At 37.5% G+C, this 16,778-nt stretch overlaps 1 protein-coding gene across 3 annotated transcripts; it reads left to right on the top strand.

Annotated features, from left to right (window-relative positions):
- Window positions 1-440: 440 nt before the first annotated feature.
- ZBTB41 (zinc finger and BTB domain containing 41) lies at window positions 441-16,079 on the top strand. Of its 3 annotated transcripts, none has more exons than XM_065072340.1 (11): window positions 441-580; window positions 1,271-2,504; window positions 4,450-4,657; window positions 5,386-5,455; window positions 7,350-7,497; window positions 8,202-8,331; window positions 10,147-10,242; window positions 10,776-10,882; window positions 12,355-12,460; window positions 13,494-13,582; window positions 14,352-16,079. In XM_065072340.1, exons 2-11 carry the CDS (start codon window positions 1,382-1,384, stop codon window positions 14,990-14,992), a joined length of 2,718 nt encoding a protein of 905 aa, XP_064928412.1. In that variant the 5' UTR covers window positions 441-580; window positions 1,271-1,381; the 3' UTR covers window positions 14,993-16,079. The 3 variants fall into 3 exon arrangements, with proteins under 3 accessions (XP_064928412.1, XP_064928413.1, XP_064928414.1); XM_065072341.1 differs by having other exon boundaries at window positions 443-580; window positions 1,301-2,504; XM_065072342.1 differs by lacking the exon at window positions 441-580 and adding an exon at window positions 750-921 and having other exon boundaries at window positions 1,301-2,504.
- Window positions 16,080-16,778: the final 699 nt, after the last annotated feature.

The following is a 16,778-nucleotide window of genomic DNA, read 5'->3' as shown; positions in this document are numbered from 1 at the left end:
AAGTCCTTCGAAATACTTAAGTTAAAGACAAACGCAAAATAACATTATTGAGGAAAACTACTGGCAGCTTGGAAATTCTGCTTTACGTGTCACTGGACCGCTGTAAGCCCAGCACTCCTTGCCTTCACGCAGCGTTTTCAAGCGAATGTCGCCGTGCAGCTGCTTTGCGGAGCTGCGCACCGAACAGACGGGTCTCGCAGCCGCCCCACACCCCCGCGGCGGCCACGGGCGCTCACAAACGCCGTCACGGACACGGGTGGCCGCCCCCTCGCAGCCGCGCCGTGGTTCCTGCCGCTCCCCCCGCAAGTCTCGGCAACACCAACCCAGCAGCCGCGGGAAGTGTCAGCGACGCGACAGGACCGCTGCCCGGCTGATCCCCGCTAGGGCCCGGCCCCGCCCCGCCCGCGCATGCTCAGAAGTGACACCGCGCCCCCCCGCGCCCCTTCCCCCGCGCACGCTGGCGCACGGAGCGAGGCTGCGCGCGGCACCGGGACCCGGAAGCAGCGGAAGCGGTTGCGGGCGCGGGGTGCAGCGGCCTTTATCGGCCGAGCGGGCCCGGGGAGCGCCCGGAGCCGCGCAGGTGCGTGAGGCCGCCCCGCCGGGGCTGCGGGCGCGGGCGGGCCTGGCGGTGGGGTGCGGCCATTTTATGTCCCGCTCGACAGCACCGGGGAGGCTGGTCCGGGGCGTGCTCTTTGCCCCCGATCTTGATGCCGCGGGGCACCGCTCGCCGGACCTGCTGGTGGTGCAGGGACAAAGGCCCCGCGCGCGGCCCAGGCCGAGGGGGCGGGGAGCCCGGCCGCGGGTTTGACACTTGGCGGTGACAGGCGCGGGGCCGGGGCCGCGACGGTGCCCGGGCAGCCCTGGCGGGCGGCTCTCCGGGCCGGCCTGAGGGGCCGAGCGCCCGGCAGGAAAAGGGGAAAGGTCGGTTTGCGTGTTGGGGTTAAACGGGAGCGAATGCGCGTTGGTGTGATAATAACAGCAACAGGAGTGCACGCCCGTGGCGCAGGATTGCACAGGCCGTGTGCGGCTCGGAGACCAACAAAACCAGCCCCGGCCACCTTTTCAGCTCTAATGGTAGGAGGTGTCGGTTCACTTGCTCCGAGTAGCATTATGCCATGGTCAGGAGTGGGAAGTGATGAGATTTTAGTCATTTAATAAATGCTCGAGGTGTGCAGGGTAGGTTAAGAGTGAAGCACAGAAAGCATTAACTAAAAAAAAAAAAAGTTATGGTTAAGTGCTGTGAGTGACTTTTATCGTAATTCTCTTGCAGATTATGAATTTACTGTTGTATTTTCTCAAGGTCTGGAGCAGAACCAAGTCTTCAAGAGAATTTTTTACCAATCACCTATGAAGCTCCTGATTTTAGAGTGGCACTTTTGCAATGAAGAAAAGGAGACGGCTCGCTGCAAATGTAAACGAAAAAGTTCATCTTGGCCATGAGAAAGATACTTCAGAACAGATTCTTGTAGTAGAGTCTGCACAAGAAATTATCTCAAAGTCTGCAGAAATAGCTCCTGCAGATCAGCTTGAATCTTCCCAAGAACTTTCATTGTCATCAGAACAAAGAAAGCTCCTAAGCTCATTGCAGTATAACAAAAATCTACTTAAATACTTAAATGATGACAGACAGAAGCATCCATCGTTCTGTGATTTACTTATAATTGTAGAAGGAAAAGAATTTAGTGCTCACAAAGTTGTAGTGGCTGTTGGGAGTAGTTATTTTCATGCCTGTTTGAGCAAAAATCCAAGCACGAATGTTGTCACGTTAGATCATGTAACTCATTCTGTCTTTCAGCATTTGCTCGAGTTTCTCTACACCTCTGAGTTTTTTGTGTATAAAAATGAAATTCCGTTAGTGCTGGAAGCAGCAAAATTTTTAGATATCATAGATGCAGTGAAGTTACTAAATAATGAAAGTGTTTCTAACGTACAGACTGATGTGGTAACTGATGTACCTACACCAGTAGAAACATTCAGTGAACTGACAGGTAAACTGTTAAATAGTCATCAGTGCACTTTTTGTGGTCGAAGCTTCTGTTACAAGAAGTCCTTAGAAAATCATCTGGCTAAAGCCCACAGATCCCTTTCACTGGAAAAAAAACATGGGTTAAAGATGGTTGAGAAGGCGGACTTTACCACTAGACGTTCTATGAGAAACCGTAAATGTCCAGCTAAATTTGACAACAGTGACAATGAAAGTGCAGATGCCTCTGACAGCAATCTGGAAAAAGCCACTTCTGACAAGGAAACATCTGAAAGAAGCGAATATGAAGACAGTGAAAGTGAATGCAATGCTGATGAAGAGGGACAGGAAGAGGACATGTCAGGTGAAGATTCAGAGTCTGAAGAACAAAGTGAAAAAGAACAGAATGATACTGAAGAGAGTTCTGAGGCGGTTGATTCAGTGGGAAATATTCCTGAAGGCTTAGCTCCAGTCATCATTCAAAGCAGTAGTAAAAAACTACTGCAGTGTCCCAAGTGTGACAAAAAATTTGATCGAATAGGTAAGAGCTGGTCAGGTTGATCTCTTTCCATTTTACCATATGATGGTGCTATTTGCATGGGAAATAAACTGAGCTTTTTCTCTGTCCTAGGGAGTGAAGCCCAGAATTTCTGGAGTGTCTCACTGATCCAATATGCTGATAATTTTTCTGAATGTATTAAGTTATGTCTGTGGTGCTAAACAGTTTCAATAAATGAACTTAATGCATTATTTGAAAAATCTGCAAATGCTAAATTTATTTTTCTTTCACTGCTCTGGATTCTGGCTGTTAGCATGGTATGTAAAAGCATTGAAAAAGGAAGAAAATATAGCAAGATATTAAATGATAAATTGCACAAAGTCTGAAACTTGTATTTTCTGCCAAATTAAGTAACAGAGCTGTCGTTATTTCTGAAGTAAAACAGCACCATTGTCAAACAGGCTAAAATTCTTCTGCAAGATGCGTAGATGCTTAGGATCTAGTCACTCTAACTTCTAGCATGATTTTTCTAGTCTGTAGTTAACACCAAATAATACTCTGTGAGCTTAATCTGTTCTATTAGTATTGATTGTCTGATGGTCAGTCTAGGTGTATGGTTACTTGGGATATCAGAAGAGTTAAAATTCCAACTTTCCTGCTCTCCTTTCTCACGTTATAAGAAAAATTGCTACTGTACTTCAGAATTTTGTTGTTCTTTCGGCTGTAATTAATGTTGAATTACGGTCATGTAAGGTATTGACTTCCTTTCAATCACGGGAGTTGAGAAAGAATGAGTTCCTCATAGTGTTAGGCATTTTTTGTGTTCTTATAGTAGATGGGTATTTCATAATTTTGAAATTTGAGGAGATGATGAAAACGGGGTGGGACTGGTATGTATCTTAATTCCTACTCACACACAGTGTGCTTAGCTTGCTGAGGAGAAACAAAGTTTCCAAGGTCACAAATTACATTATAGAGGCTATTTAACATTAAAAGTGTCAGACTTAACTGTACTTATAATGCCATATCTTAAAGCCACATAGGAAATTTTCTGAATGTCAGAGCTTTGTTATTAATATTGAAAGGCTACTGCGCAAAAATAAGCGGCTTATATTTAGGGTAGTAATGGTACATTTTCGTTTTGCACATACTGAAAGTCCTTTTCTCTTTGCACTTTCATGACTTAGAATTCTAGTTTTGTGCTCAAAAAAATACATGAGAAATAGCATTAAAACAAGTGATACATAAAGTATTTCTTCAGAAGCTTGTATTACTGTAGACAATTGGATTGTATATTAAATTTAGGAGCTATAGTACCTTTTTTTTTTTTATGTTATCTCCCTCCTGGAAATATGATGCATATTCTACAGAGAAAAAAAATATAGTACAAAGCAGAGAGCCTGCAGTTAGCTTTAGGTGGATAGATCCTCAGAAGAAAACAGGCAAACAGAACAGGGAATACAAGTGATACGAAAGAAGTAGAAGACTAGTCTTTTCATTTATGGTAATAACTTGGGTGCCAAATATAGATTGTTTGCAAGGGTCTGTATCATTCATTCAGCATTTTGTTATTTGCAAGTAGTTTAAAAATACCAGTTTGTTCTCTGTTCTGAAAAGGTACTTCACAATCAGTGTAATGAAAGAGTGGTATTATAACTTTCAATACTTAAAACCAGAATATGCTGTAGGGTTAAATAAGAGGGGCTCGCAACCCTCGCACCAATTTAACAGTAATACAGAGCCCCTTTATTTTTACTCTTTATCTTAAAAATAGATAAGGTGGAAGTGTGGAGGAACCTTGGTTAAAAAACACATGTGTCACTGTGCAGTTTTCAGTGGTGTAAACCAGTAAGAATCTTTAGATGTGTGTGGAAGGTACATAGATCTTGACCACATATGAGAGAGATACGTAACAAACCCCAAGTGTGTCTATTGTAGGTGATACCTGTTACAGTTGATGCTAACAGATTTTTTTGTTGTTGTATAGGCAAATATGAGAGCCATACACGTGTACACACGGGTGAGAAGCCTTTTGAGTGTGATATATGTCATCAGCGCTATTCAACAAAGTCCAACCTGACAGTGCACAGAAAGAAACACTCTAGTGATACTGACTTTCATAAGAAGGAACACAAATGTCCCTACTGCAATAAGCTGCATGCAAGCAGAAAGACTTTAGCGAAGCACGTGAAGAGGCAAGTATGAGCAAATTTGTCTTGTATTTCTGAAGAACTGGGGTTTTTTAAGTTCAGAAGTGAAGGTAAATCTATGTGTGCACCTGGCATGTTCTGCATTATTTCTGTAACTGTTTTTTCAAAGGATATGGGGTCTAGCAGTGTCGACTGACTTGCCATAAGGAGAGCATAGGGACTGACTAAATAGCAATAGTAGTTCTGTGGGAATTCTACCATAGGTTTTTACTGTAAATTTTAGAATACTCAGATGAGCTAGCAGTCAGTGAGAAAGAACGGTCTTAATAATTACCTGCATTGCTTTTAATCTGGAGGAAAAATAAAATATCTTTGGTTTTAGATGTTGATGCTGTACTGTTAATGATAATAGATGGATAAACCATTTCCATGCAGATTCTTTTATGTGAATAATTTGTTTATGGCAGGTCTAATGACGAGGTGTTATTATTTACGTACCACTTTTTTTCTCCTTCATTGTATATATCCATAAAGCATTATAATTGAAACTGTCCTCTGTCTTATCAGTTGTCATGTGAGATTCTATAGGAGTCTATGGTCAACGCTGCTTTCCAGTTACTTGTGCGTTTAGAATTGTTCAATTATCAATATTCTGTTTTGCTGCTTTGTTGATAAACTTTCATGACACAGAAAGTTTAGAAATAGATATTTAGTATTTGGGTGATCTTTGTCTTAGAAAGTTATAACTACTTTCAGCTTCTGTCTTCTCCTAGGTTTCATCCAGAGAACGTACAAGAGTTTCTTTCTATCAAGAAGACAAAGAGTGAAGGTTGGAAATGCGATGTAAGTAATACTTCAGTACTTTTTGGTTTTTTCGTATAGATACTGTGCTGGTTTGTGACTTGAGTACTTAAGTGAAAATATGGTATGTGTTTCTTGTGACAGTAAGCTTTGCAAATGATGGTACAAATTTCCTCTTTATGCCCTGATTTGAAGACTGAACTTTGTTCTGTATATACCAAGTAGATAATACCAAATGGCATTCTAAAATAGCTGAAGATTCTATTTTTTCATGTGATCAGCTATTACTACGGTTAAAAATCCATCACTTTATAGGTCATTAGACTTGAGTGTTATGAATACTTTTAAAACAGTATTTACTCTGCCATCAGTTATGCAGATCAAACACTGACTGTAAAGTATATTTTTTGGAAGGCTCTCTTAATGTCGAGGAAAATATATGTTAAATGTGAAATGCTTTCTCATTTAGCTGCATATGCACATCAACAGACTTATAAATTCAGTACAAATTTACCTCTAGGTGTAAAATCGTAGAATCCTTTGCTTGGTTTTGCCCAGGAGAGGTATATGTGTGAAACTGCATCTACTGTATAAAGGAATTTGTAGAGCTTCCATTCTCTATCTGACTTCTGCCAAATAATATTTTAAGGTTTCACATGTGGTTGTTTTGTTTGTTTTTAAGGGAATTAACAGGACAGCTGTTTTGTTTATGAAAATTGCTATATGCCCCTGAATTTTTGCAATATTAAGTGCAGTAATATAATTACTAATCTTGCTTTGTTTATGAACTTTGACTTATAAACATATAATAGGAGGTTGGAGGATATCAGCTGTAGGAATTTGTAGTGATCGTCTGCTGGTGATGGTACCATGGTTGGAGATATTATACAGTTGACCAGAGGAAATTCTCTTCCAGGTGAAGTTATGTTGTGTGAACTACTACAGATTCTGTTTGTTACTAGATAAGAAACATTTTAATAGTGAGAATCAATCATGCAACATTGTTGATGTTCATTTCTCCAAAAGTAATATTACTAGATTAATCGTTTGGTAAATTTGGTAGTCATGGAAGCACCTCAAAATGACTCCAAGCAAATGATGAGCTTAAACCAACTTTAATTTGGAACTGAAACCAGTGTAGAGCAGGGTGTGCGTAAACCAAAATCAGTCAGCACTCCAACGACATTTGATCAACTGTGGGTTCAATGTACCAGTTGGGGATATTATTACTACAGAGCAACACAGGAATGATGATCCAAAGTGTGCACACACTCACTCAAAAGACACCTCTCTCACTCAAGGGTACCCAGAAGAAATAATTGCTTGCCTGGGGTGGGGACAAGAGCTCGCTCAGGGGTATATCCAGGAGAAATAATCACTCACCAAGGAAGAGGTGAGGGCCAATGGTCTTGGAATTTTCTATTTAATACATGCTGTTGGAGAATTTCCCAGAGGAAATAAAGCAACAGGTGTGACTCTAGTTCTACAGTAGCTTATACTATTATACAACAGGTTTTACCACAGTCCAATTTGGCTGTTCCAGCATCCAAAACCAAGCCAAAGCTATTTGCTTTTTTCCCATTGGCTTATTTTCTGCTGAGTTATTGTATTGAAACACCCTAGGAAAAGAGTCTGGTGAGGGCAGTGGACAGAAGAGGGGGTGGAACATGTAACTGTATGCAGGAGTTGCCAGTAGTTTCATTTAGGCAGCTGTGGAACGGCATCTTATTTTATACAGTGCAATCCACTAGGGTTTATGTAGAACACAGATTTTTTGGTGTTGACTGCAAGGCTTTACAAGTTGGGGTAGAGTATGCTTTTGGTTAATACTTGTTTGAGCTTACATTGCTGCAAAGAGCAGATGAACTAATCTGTTAGAGTTTATGAATATCTGATATAACTGATATATCTTTGACAAAATGTATTATCATTTTAGATCTGTAAGAAATCTTTCACTCGAAGACCTCATTTAGAAGAGCATATGATCCTTCACTCTCAGGATAAACCCTTTAAGTGTACCTACTGTGAAGAGCACTTTAAATCCCGATTCGCAAGACTGAAACATCAGGAAAAGTTCCATCTTGGTATTAAAACCTCCTTCCGACATGTAAACAATACATTTAAAGTAGAACCCTCCTCTGCCACTGTATATCCTGATCAGTCTTGTTTCCACCCCATCTCCTATTTCAGTTCTCTCTTTTCCAGTTTTGTGGGGTCTTGTGGGTTTGGTTTTGGTTTTGGTTTGGTTTGGTTTTGTTGGTTGGTTTTCTACTTTTCTGTTCAGCTGTCTTTTTGAGGCATTACATTGTACCTAAATAAATGCAAGTTTTTGGAGAGAAAGAAGAATTACAGTTAGTTTTGTCTTAAAACTTTTTTTGCATTAAATTGGTTCTCAACTATGGGGTCAGATTCTTCCTGAAGTTTTCCAGAGACCTTTTTCTTTCCTCCTGAAGTATTCCAAGGACTTTTTTATTACTAATTATTTCTGTCAGTTAGGAACTAGATTAATGATAGTAATGGGAATTTGGTTGGGCTAAATTACTTTTGACTGTTCTAATTTTTTGCTTTACAATAATGAAACAGGCCAAAATGCCAGGTATTCGAAATAACTTATCCAAGCAGAAAGTACACAAAGTCTAATGTATGCTGACTGGAGTAAACATTAATCATTTGTTAGACAAAACTTGTGCTTTATAAATTGATCAGGGTTTTCACAAGTAACCAGTCTGTGCATCTTGTATGGCTTAACTGATGGTTAATAATACTGTGTGTGTCTGTCTCCTTGCAGGGCCTTTTCCTTGTGATATTTGTGGCCGCCAATTTAATGATACAGGAAATCTGAAACGCCATATAGAATGTACTCATGGAGGAAAGAGAAAATGGACGTGTTTCATCTGTGGAAAATCTGTGAGGGAACGGTAAGGAGTTACGTGGCTACTTGAACTTCAGCAGAACAGAAGAATACTTCTGGCGCTTTGATTGATTCTAAGGATGCTTTACCTTTGAGATTTTAAAATAAATGAGATAATTTGAGAGGGCTGGTGTATTAAAAGGTAGTGTCAGAGCCACAGGTAGCATGTGATCGGATCACCTCTAAAATTAAGGATGACACCTGTAGGTAATAAGTTATGAGATGGAACTATATTAAGAAAGACTTACGTCTAATTCACTTCACTGAGGGTTCCTGTGTTGTACAAGAACATCTTGCATTTCTTTGGGAAAGAGTTTTCTGCCTTAGGTATTTTGGAATGACACTGATGAGGATAGGAACACTAGTGAAAATGACTAAGAAGAAATTGTACTTCTACAAACACGGTTTCATGGAAGATGTAATAATACTGTGTGACCTTTGCTGTTGCTTCTCTAAATGGAGAAAAAAAATTGATAATTTAGAGCTGTGAAAAGTGGAAGCTCTAAAAGTTGGCTCATGAATTTCAGTATACAGAAAAAGCGTAGAAAAACTATAGAAATAAGATTCTCCCCTCCTGCCCCCCCATTTCTATTCTATACATATGAGGGGAAAAAATGTGAATTTTCAATGGCTTCAGTGCAGGTGCCTTGCACTGCTCAGTAAAGGACATCTTGTGAGTTTTCCGTATGGTGATTTATGTTTAGGTTCTGAAACAAGAAGCCTTTTTTTTTTTTTTTTTTAATTTTGATGGAATACAGCTTCATACCAATAACTGCGACTAAGATTCAAGTTATGTTCTCTTTGGGGAATATGAAAAGATCTGAGTTTGTGTACTACATTATGTTTTCTTGATTTTTTTTTTTTTTTTTTTTTTTCTCTTCTCCCAATGAGTGGCAAAGTCGCCTGGAAGTCTTGTCAGAGGAAGATTTATCCCTAATGGTTTTGTTGGTGATGTGTATTTTCTAGTAGTTTGGTCAATAGCTTATGCATGTGTTAAAGAAAATATGCAATAATGAAATAGTAAACAAACAAGCTATAAAGTACAAATAATTATATAAAGCTCACTTTGTAATGCAAGAAGAATTTCTGTTTAAAAAAAGTCAATATGTTTACATACATCAAGTTTCTTTTGTTATGTAAGGAAGTTGAATATGTACATGTTCTTGCTCTCCTTAAAAAAAAGTAATTTTTTTGCGTAAAGCATAGGAGCATCTTTGAACAATAATGTTTATAATAAGCACTGGAAGGAGATCAAAGAACTTTCTCTTTTGTTCAGTTCACACACTTACCAGCTGTGTATATGGTAAACTTTGTTATCTGATTCCTTTGCTTGAGAGGAATTTTCACCTGCATGCACCTTTTTACATTGGAAATGCAATAATAAAAGTAGACTTATATATGTGTATGTTTATAAATATTTATGTATTTAAATAAGCCCTGTGCTTAGTTAGTTTAAATTAACATCCATGATCTAGATCTCCATCAAGTCTGACTTCAAAGCTCTGGTTTTATACATATAATAACAAGGAAATTATTACACAGAAAATAGTGTTGAAATATATGTTTTCTTGAATGTATGTTGTCCAAATGTATGTTGGGATGATGTTTTGTTTCTTTGCTTGTATTGCTTCTAGGCACAGTAGTTAATAGATAAGTTGCTGTACTTCCTTTGAATGTATGTATTTATGTGTGTATCTGAATAAATTGAAGCAGTTATTTGGATATATTGTGATGCATCAAAGTTAAAGAAATTGAGAAATTGATAGTCTTTTTCACTTTAACATGGCAGTGGCATTGCTTAAAATGTCTTTATTTTAAACAGAACAACCTTGAAAGAACATCTGAGAATTCACAGTGGAGAGAAGCCTCATCTTTGCAGTATTTGTGGGCAGAGTTTTCGTCATGGAAGCTCTTACAGGTACAGATTCTTATTAAGTAGGCTTCTAAACTGTCTCACTGATTTGGTGATTTATATGCATTCGTATCATAAATGTAACTCTACATAATGTATGTGGTTTGATATTCCAACTCTAAGAGCATTAGCAAATACTTTAAACGTGGTTAAATAATGAAAATATGTTAGTAATCTGTGAGAAGTCATTTCCTTTTTAATGCAAGACATCGATGGTTTCAACACAGACAAAATCCCATGCAAATCTTGTATCCAAGTTGACTTTCTTGCACATGTAAAACTGTTGCGTCTTTGTTATTCAAAGCAAAACAAGTGGAAGACTAAAATATTCTGCTAAATTAACACCAGATACGAGAGTTTAGCTCTGTTCTCTCTTGCTTTCAGAGAGCGGCTTAAGCATACCTCAACTGAAAGTTATTTCCTGATATTTGTGTGAAGCACTAAAACTGTATTTTCTGGTATTTTGCACTGAATTAGCAGTAAAGATGATGTTAACACAGTTGTGGTTTATGGTTATATTTGTGACTATAAATATGCAGACTTCATCTAAGAGTCCACCATGATGACAAGAGATATGAATGTGAAGAATGTGGGAAGACATTTATTCGACATGACCATCTGACAAAACACAAAAAAATACACTCAGGTAGGCGTTTTCTTTGAAAATTGGCTTTTAATTTGCTCTTCTGAAGTAAGACCAAATAAAAGATTAATTATGGACTTTTTTTTCAGTACATGCAACGTTTTAGGCCTGATAAAAGTTCCTCTTGCTATTTTTAAGGTCTAATAAAATAGGGTTAATCTGACACATTCTCAAGGTTTGAAAGCCAAGTGTTTCCTCCATATTAACGTAGAAAGCCAAGGGACAGTCAAAAACATGTAACACTGTCTTGCTTTAAAAATAATACTAAAAAAAGCAAAAGTGAAAAAGGAGGATTTTTTTAATGAGTTCAGATTTCTTTTTTTTAATAGCAATTGTGTGAAACATTATTACCACAACATAGAAGAAGCTGTCACAACCTCTGTCAAAGTTTGTACACTGATCACTTTAATGTAAGAACATCAAAGAGATGTTTCTGAAGTCTTTGTTACGGGAAAGAGGGAAGGAAGATCACAGTATCACAGTATGTTTGGGATTGGAAGGGACCTCAAAAGATCATCTAGTCCAATGGGAGCCAATGAGAAGAGCAAAACGGGGATGATCAGGAGGAAGGAAAAAATAATCCTTTCTGTTGCACTGAGAGCAGAAAGGCAATCAAAAGTGTAGTAAGAGTGAAGATTCACTAGGAACTTGTTCACAACAGGCTCCAAAGGGCCTGCCTTCTAGAAGGCAAAATACTTTCTAGGCAGCATGAGAATATGAAAGTGATCAGAGTCTAAACTTCCTGAGCCTTTATTTGAAGGACAGCTTCCTGTTTGGTGTATGAAATCATAATGTCTGCTATAAAATAAAGAAATCTTTGAAAACTCAAGTACAACAACAAAAAAATCCTCTTTTCTACTCTATTTGCTTTTCCCCCCTCTAGAAAGTTACATTCTTTGACTGTCCACACTCCTCCTACTTACATGAGAAGAAATATTCTGCCACTTTGTGGAAGATCTCAAGATGACTAAAAAGAATCAAGATACTTTTAAACAGCACCATAAAAGAAAAAGGTAACTATGTAAATCAGGATAATGAAAAATATAAATACTGTGATGTAATTTTAAGTACTAAAAATCAGTAGATGAAAATGATTGGTATGTTTAAGTAAGCTTTTCTTTTAAAGCCCCTGAATTACTTAAGATACCACATTTCAGGTCATAATGAAGAGAGTAGATTCCTAGTCATTCACTTGTACCTCTCATGACTCACAAACATGAATTTCTTTGTAGAAAGAATGAATAGTCAGTAATAGTCATATATAACAAGTGGTAAAAATCCTTACTCTAGTGGAACCAACCTACTTCCTGAATTTTGTTTGTTGATAACAAAATGTTTCTCTGAGTAACATATGGAAGACTTTGGTTGGCTGGACTCTGAACATGGATCTACTGTATGTGTTACAATTACAGCTCTTAGACGTTCAACAAGTTCCAGAATATTTAACTGAAATTTATTGAATTTTGCTCTTGCAGGTGAAAAAGCACATCAGTGTGAGGAATGTGGAAAGTGTTTTGGTCGTAGAGATCACCTTACTGTTCATTATAAAAGCGTTCATCTAGGAGAAAAAGTCTGGCAGAAGTAAGTGTGGGGTTTTTATAACTGCCTAAATAACATTTGTACGGTGACTGATTTTGCTGGGACTTGCATGTTTGTGCAGAATTCTAGTAGTCTGTGTGTTTGTCATGCCCATTCCCTTAGTCTTCATAGAGGTATCATTATTATGGTTTGAAGTGGATGTCAGAGAATTGCTTTCACAATTTAAGCAAGATGTTTTCTTTGTAGCATAATTAAGGAAATAAAATAAAAACATAAGAAGGGATAAAATTTTCATCTGTCAATTAGCCATCTCGATGTTGTTCTAAATTGATGGTTTGTTGTAATATTGTCATTGCAGACTAGTTAGACTGAATTATTATACATCATTTAAGCGCTGTGTGGACTATCCCACAGTTAGGTGTTGTAGAAGCTGATAGCAGATTGGTGGCTCTGAAAGTAGGTAAAAACTTTTAAACCCATGTTATATTTATAAATTGAAAAGGCAATAGAGTTTTTAAATTCTTGAGCTCCAAAAATAAGCCTTTCAGAGATTTTAAAATTAACTGAGGCCTACTTGTTTTTCAAATTATGTGTTTTAGCTGCTTGTACTCATTAGCATTGTGTAGAAGCCACTACAGATGTGTCTGTGTTGAAAGTATAGTATATTGTCTGCTAACTCTCTCTATTTTTTCTTGGTAGCCGGTAGCCTAAACCATTCCTAGTACTTTATTTACGGCATAATTCTGCCAAAGTGAAAGCCTCTTTTGGATCTTGGGCAGAAACTGTTACTTAGGTTATTTTTGGAGTCGGAAAAGAAGTTTAGTGGGTTTTGTTCTTTGAATAAATACTAAGTGCCAATCCCAGTAGAGAATGCAATTGAATAAAGAAAAGAATCTAATTGACCTTATTGGTATGCAGATGCAAGGAAATATGGACATAAGTGAGAACATTTTGAAACTTCGATATTCAGCTATTTTGCAGTTAAAGATTTCAGAAGGGACTGTGCACATAGCTTTATTGTTAGTTGGTTTAAAGAAAAAATTATCTAACATGAAATGTCTTTTCTTCTTTAAAGATATAAAGCAACATTTCACCAGTGTGAAGTCTGTAAGAAAGTTTTTAAAGGGAAAACAAGTTTGGAAATGCATTTTAGGACACACTCAGGTAAAAATAAACCAAACAAAACCACAAAACATGTAGGAATGTATTTTTATGCATCAACATGGATGGAATTATTTTATTCACTATGGTTGTTGAGCGTTCATGGCAAGAGAGCAGGAAGCAGCAAGACGACTTTTTCTTTTCCATATGTTGGTTGTTCCTGAATGCTGCCTTCTGAATGGATCACTTGAAATACTAATAGTCCTCAACACAGGACTGTGGTATCCTCTCTACACCTCTTCCTTTTGTTTACTGGTGTATGTTCTTGCCAAATTTACCCAGAACCTTCTAATCATTTTTTGTGGTCCAGAGAATATTATGCTTCAACTGGTAATCTAAACAAGCATTTGAAATCCCTTTGGAAAGGTGTATGTCTTTGTATGTCTGACTTTGTTTTTCCTGCCTTATATTTAGGGAAATCATTGTCCTTCAAAAGTGTATAGAAGTACAAATTGAGCTCATTTAATACCAGTATCATAACAGTTTAAAGACTGTTCTTTTTACTTGTTTTATATTGTAATTACCTTTGTGTGTACCTGGCAGAAATCCCAAATATTGAGAGAATGGTATGCTAATATAACATCTAAACAAACTTCTAAGGGCTGCTTTGATTCTGAAGTTGATGCTAAACATATGCTGTTTCTTTTCAGTAGAATTGTTTTATACTAGGTCTCTATTTCATAATGCATATATGCATTTGCATATTTATTTGTGACATGGTGTTACTCAGAGCACCTAATTTTTACTTCTCTGTCTTACTTTACTTTCTCAGGTGAGAAACCCTACAAATGTCAAATCTGTAATCAGTCTTTTAGAATTAAGAAGACATTAACAAAACACATGGTTATTCATTCAGATGCCCGACCTTTTAATTGCCAACACTGCAATGCAACATTTAAACGGAAAGACAAGCTGAAATATCATATTGATCATGTTCATGGATCAAAGGCTGCAGAAGAGGCATTGACATCTTCAGAAGAAAAGCTAGTCTCCTTACCAGTGCAGTACACCTCTGATGACAAAGTTTACCAAACAGAGGCTAAACAGTATGTGGAACAGCCCAAAGCATATCAATCAGAAGCCAAAACTCTGCTACAGAATGTATCTACAGAAGTATGTGTGCCTGTGACTCTGGTACCTGTTCAGATGTCTGATCCGCAAGCTGATCTGGTGCAGCACACTGCTCAGTCCCATGGCATTCTTCCTCCACAGCCTGAGCAGACAGATTATCAACGAGCAACAGATCTATCATTTCTAGAGAAATATACTCTCACTCCACAACCTGCAAATATTGTTCATCCTGTAAGGCCCGAGCAAATGTTGGATCCTAGAGACCAGTCATATCTTGGAACTCTACTGGGGCTAGATACAGCTCCTAATGTACAGAATATTTCAGACAATGAACATTCGTGATCAGACCATAACATTCCACCTAATTTACTAAGCCATTAGCCAACAGAAGGCTGATATGGCAATTAAGATTTATATTTTATATTTTATTTGGACTCATGAGTCTTTGCATAGCTTTGGAAGAACAGGTTTGTTTCCATAATGTTTGAACATTTAGGCACATTTTGATGCATACTGAAAGAGTGTTTCTTGTGTTTTTGAGAGTTTTTAAAAATCTTATAGGTGGTCTTTTAAAAATTATGCTCTGATATCTTTTAAGGATAGTGGCTGAGAAATGTAATTACGTATCTAGCTATTTTAAAAAATTGCCTTTCTGCATCTCACTTTGGGTTAATGTTTTTAGTGTAATAGAAAGCATTCTGGAAGAATACGGACTGTATCAAATTTATAAAAAGTTGTAAGGGCAGGCAGGGATATGAATCACAAACTTTGAATTATGTTCCACATAAAAATGAAAATATAATTTTACTTGAACCCTCAGGCATTTGTGGAGGGTTTTAAAGTCTGCTGGACTCTGGAGCCTAGCCAGCGGACACAGGAACTAGATTATTCTGAAAAGTCATTCAGATATTTTATGAAGACACTAAGCAGGGGGTTTGTTGATCCCTCTGAGTATAATCACGCTGCCTAAATTTGGCCTCTTAATTCTTCCTTGATCTCTAATATTGAATTATGTGGGAGGATCTAGACAGTAGTATTGTCTGATTTTCTACAGTTAATCCTATACAATTTTAATATGCATTTTTTTCTTGCTTTTTCAATCTTGTCTTCTAAAGTGTGCCCCGCACTCTAACTTTGAAAAAAATGGGAATATTTGCAAGATCGTTTTTATCTATAAACAGTCAGAAAGGACTGGCATGGCTTACCCTTGTTAGAGCATAACAGGGTCCTGCATTAGCCTGCACATTTTCAGGTTATCTGTGATAGAGAAGAAATTTAAAGGCTAGTATTTCCAGAACAGTACTCAACTTCTATTTAAAAAAAATAAATAACCAGGAATTATAAATTTCTTGTGAGTTGCTAATGAAATTATTTTGTTTCTCACTTTCTTGTACTGTGTTTATAAAACAAAGTCAAATTCTTGAGAGTATTTTATGTCTGTAATTATTTTTAGCTTTTTCTTTACTAGCCATAAGGGTTTTTTCCAAAAGAACCATTTTGACCTACAAGTCTACTGTAATTCACCATGAAATCTAGCATAATTTAGCCACATCAAGCTATCTATGTTAAGCCTACTTTAAAAATAATTATTCTGTGTTTGTTTGGTGAATATTATGCCAAAGAAAATGTCTGAAGAAATTTTATAATCTTCATTATTCCTCACAAGAATTACATATTAAGGCAAAATTTTCTGCAGTTTCCCCTGTTCTTAAATTATTATCTTAAAGAAACTTTAAAATGGGAAATTTGGTGTATGTGTAAGGTTGTAAATGTTGAACGTAGCCAATGACCTGAGCACAAGTGATCTGTGCTGAAAAGCTTGTTTATCATCCCAGTTCTATAAACTCTAAGTGGCATGGATCATTTTAAATCCTATTTAAATACTTAGGTGTTAGGTTCTTTTAATCCCCATCTACTTCAGTGTTGAGCAGTTGGCGGGAGAAGGTCCAGAGCTGCCCGAATGTTCATATTTTGAAGCTTGTACCCTAATGGATTCTTAACCTAAACACACCAAAGATTTCTGTAGCTGTTAAATAGTGGCAGAGTTATAGAATTTTAAGTGTTATTGATATTTAAATAGGACTTAGCCAAAGAAGCACAATAGAAGTCCTAAACTTTAAAAGTTCCG

Source organism: Columba livia, chromosome 8 (genome assembly GCF_036013475.1).
Source record: "Columba livia isolate bColLiv1 breed racing homer chromosome 8, bColLiv1.pat.W.v2, whole genome shotgun sequence".
In the NCBI taxonomy this organism is placed as follows: Eukaryota; Metazoa; Chordata; class Aves; order Columbiformes; family Columbidae; genus Columba; species Columba livia.
The sequence above is the reverse complement of the archived record's forward strand: the minus strand, read 5'-3'. Positions and strand labels throughout refer to the sequence as shown.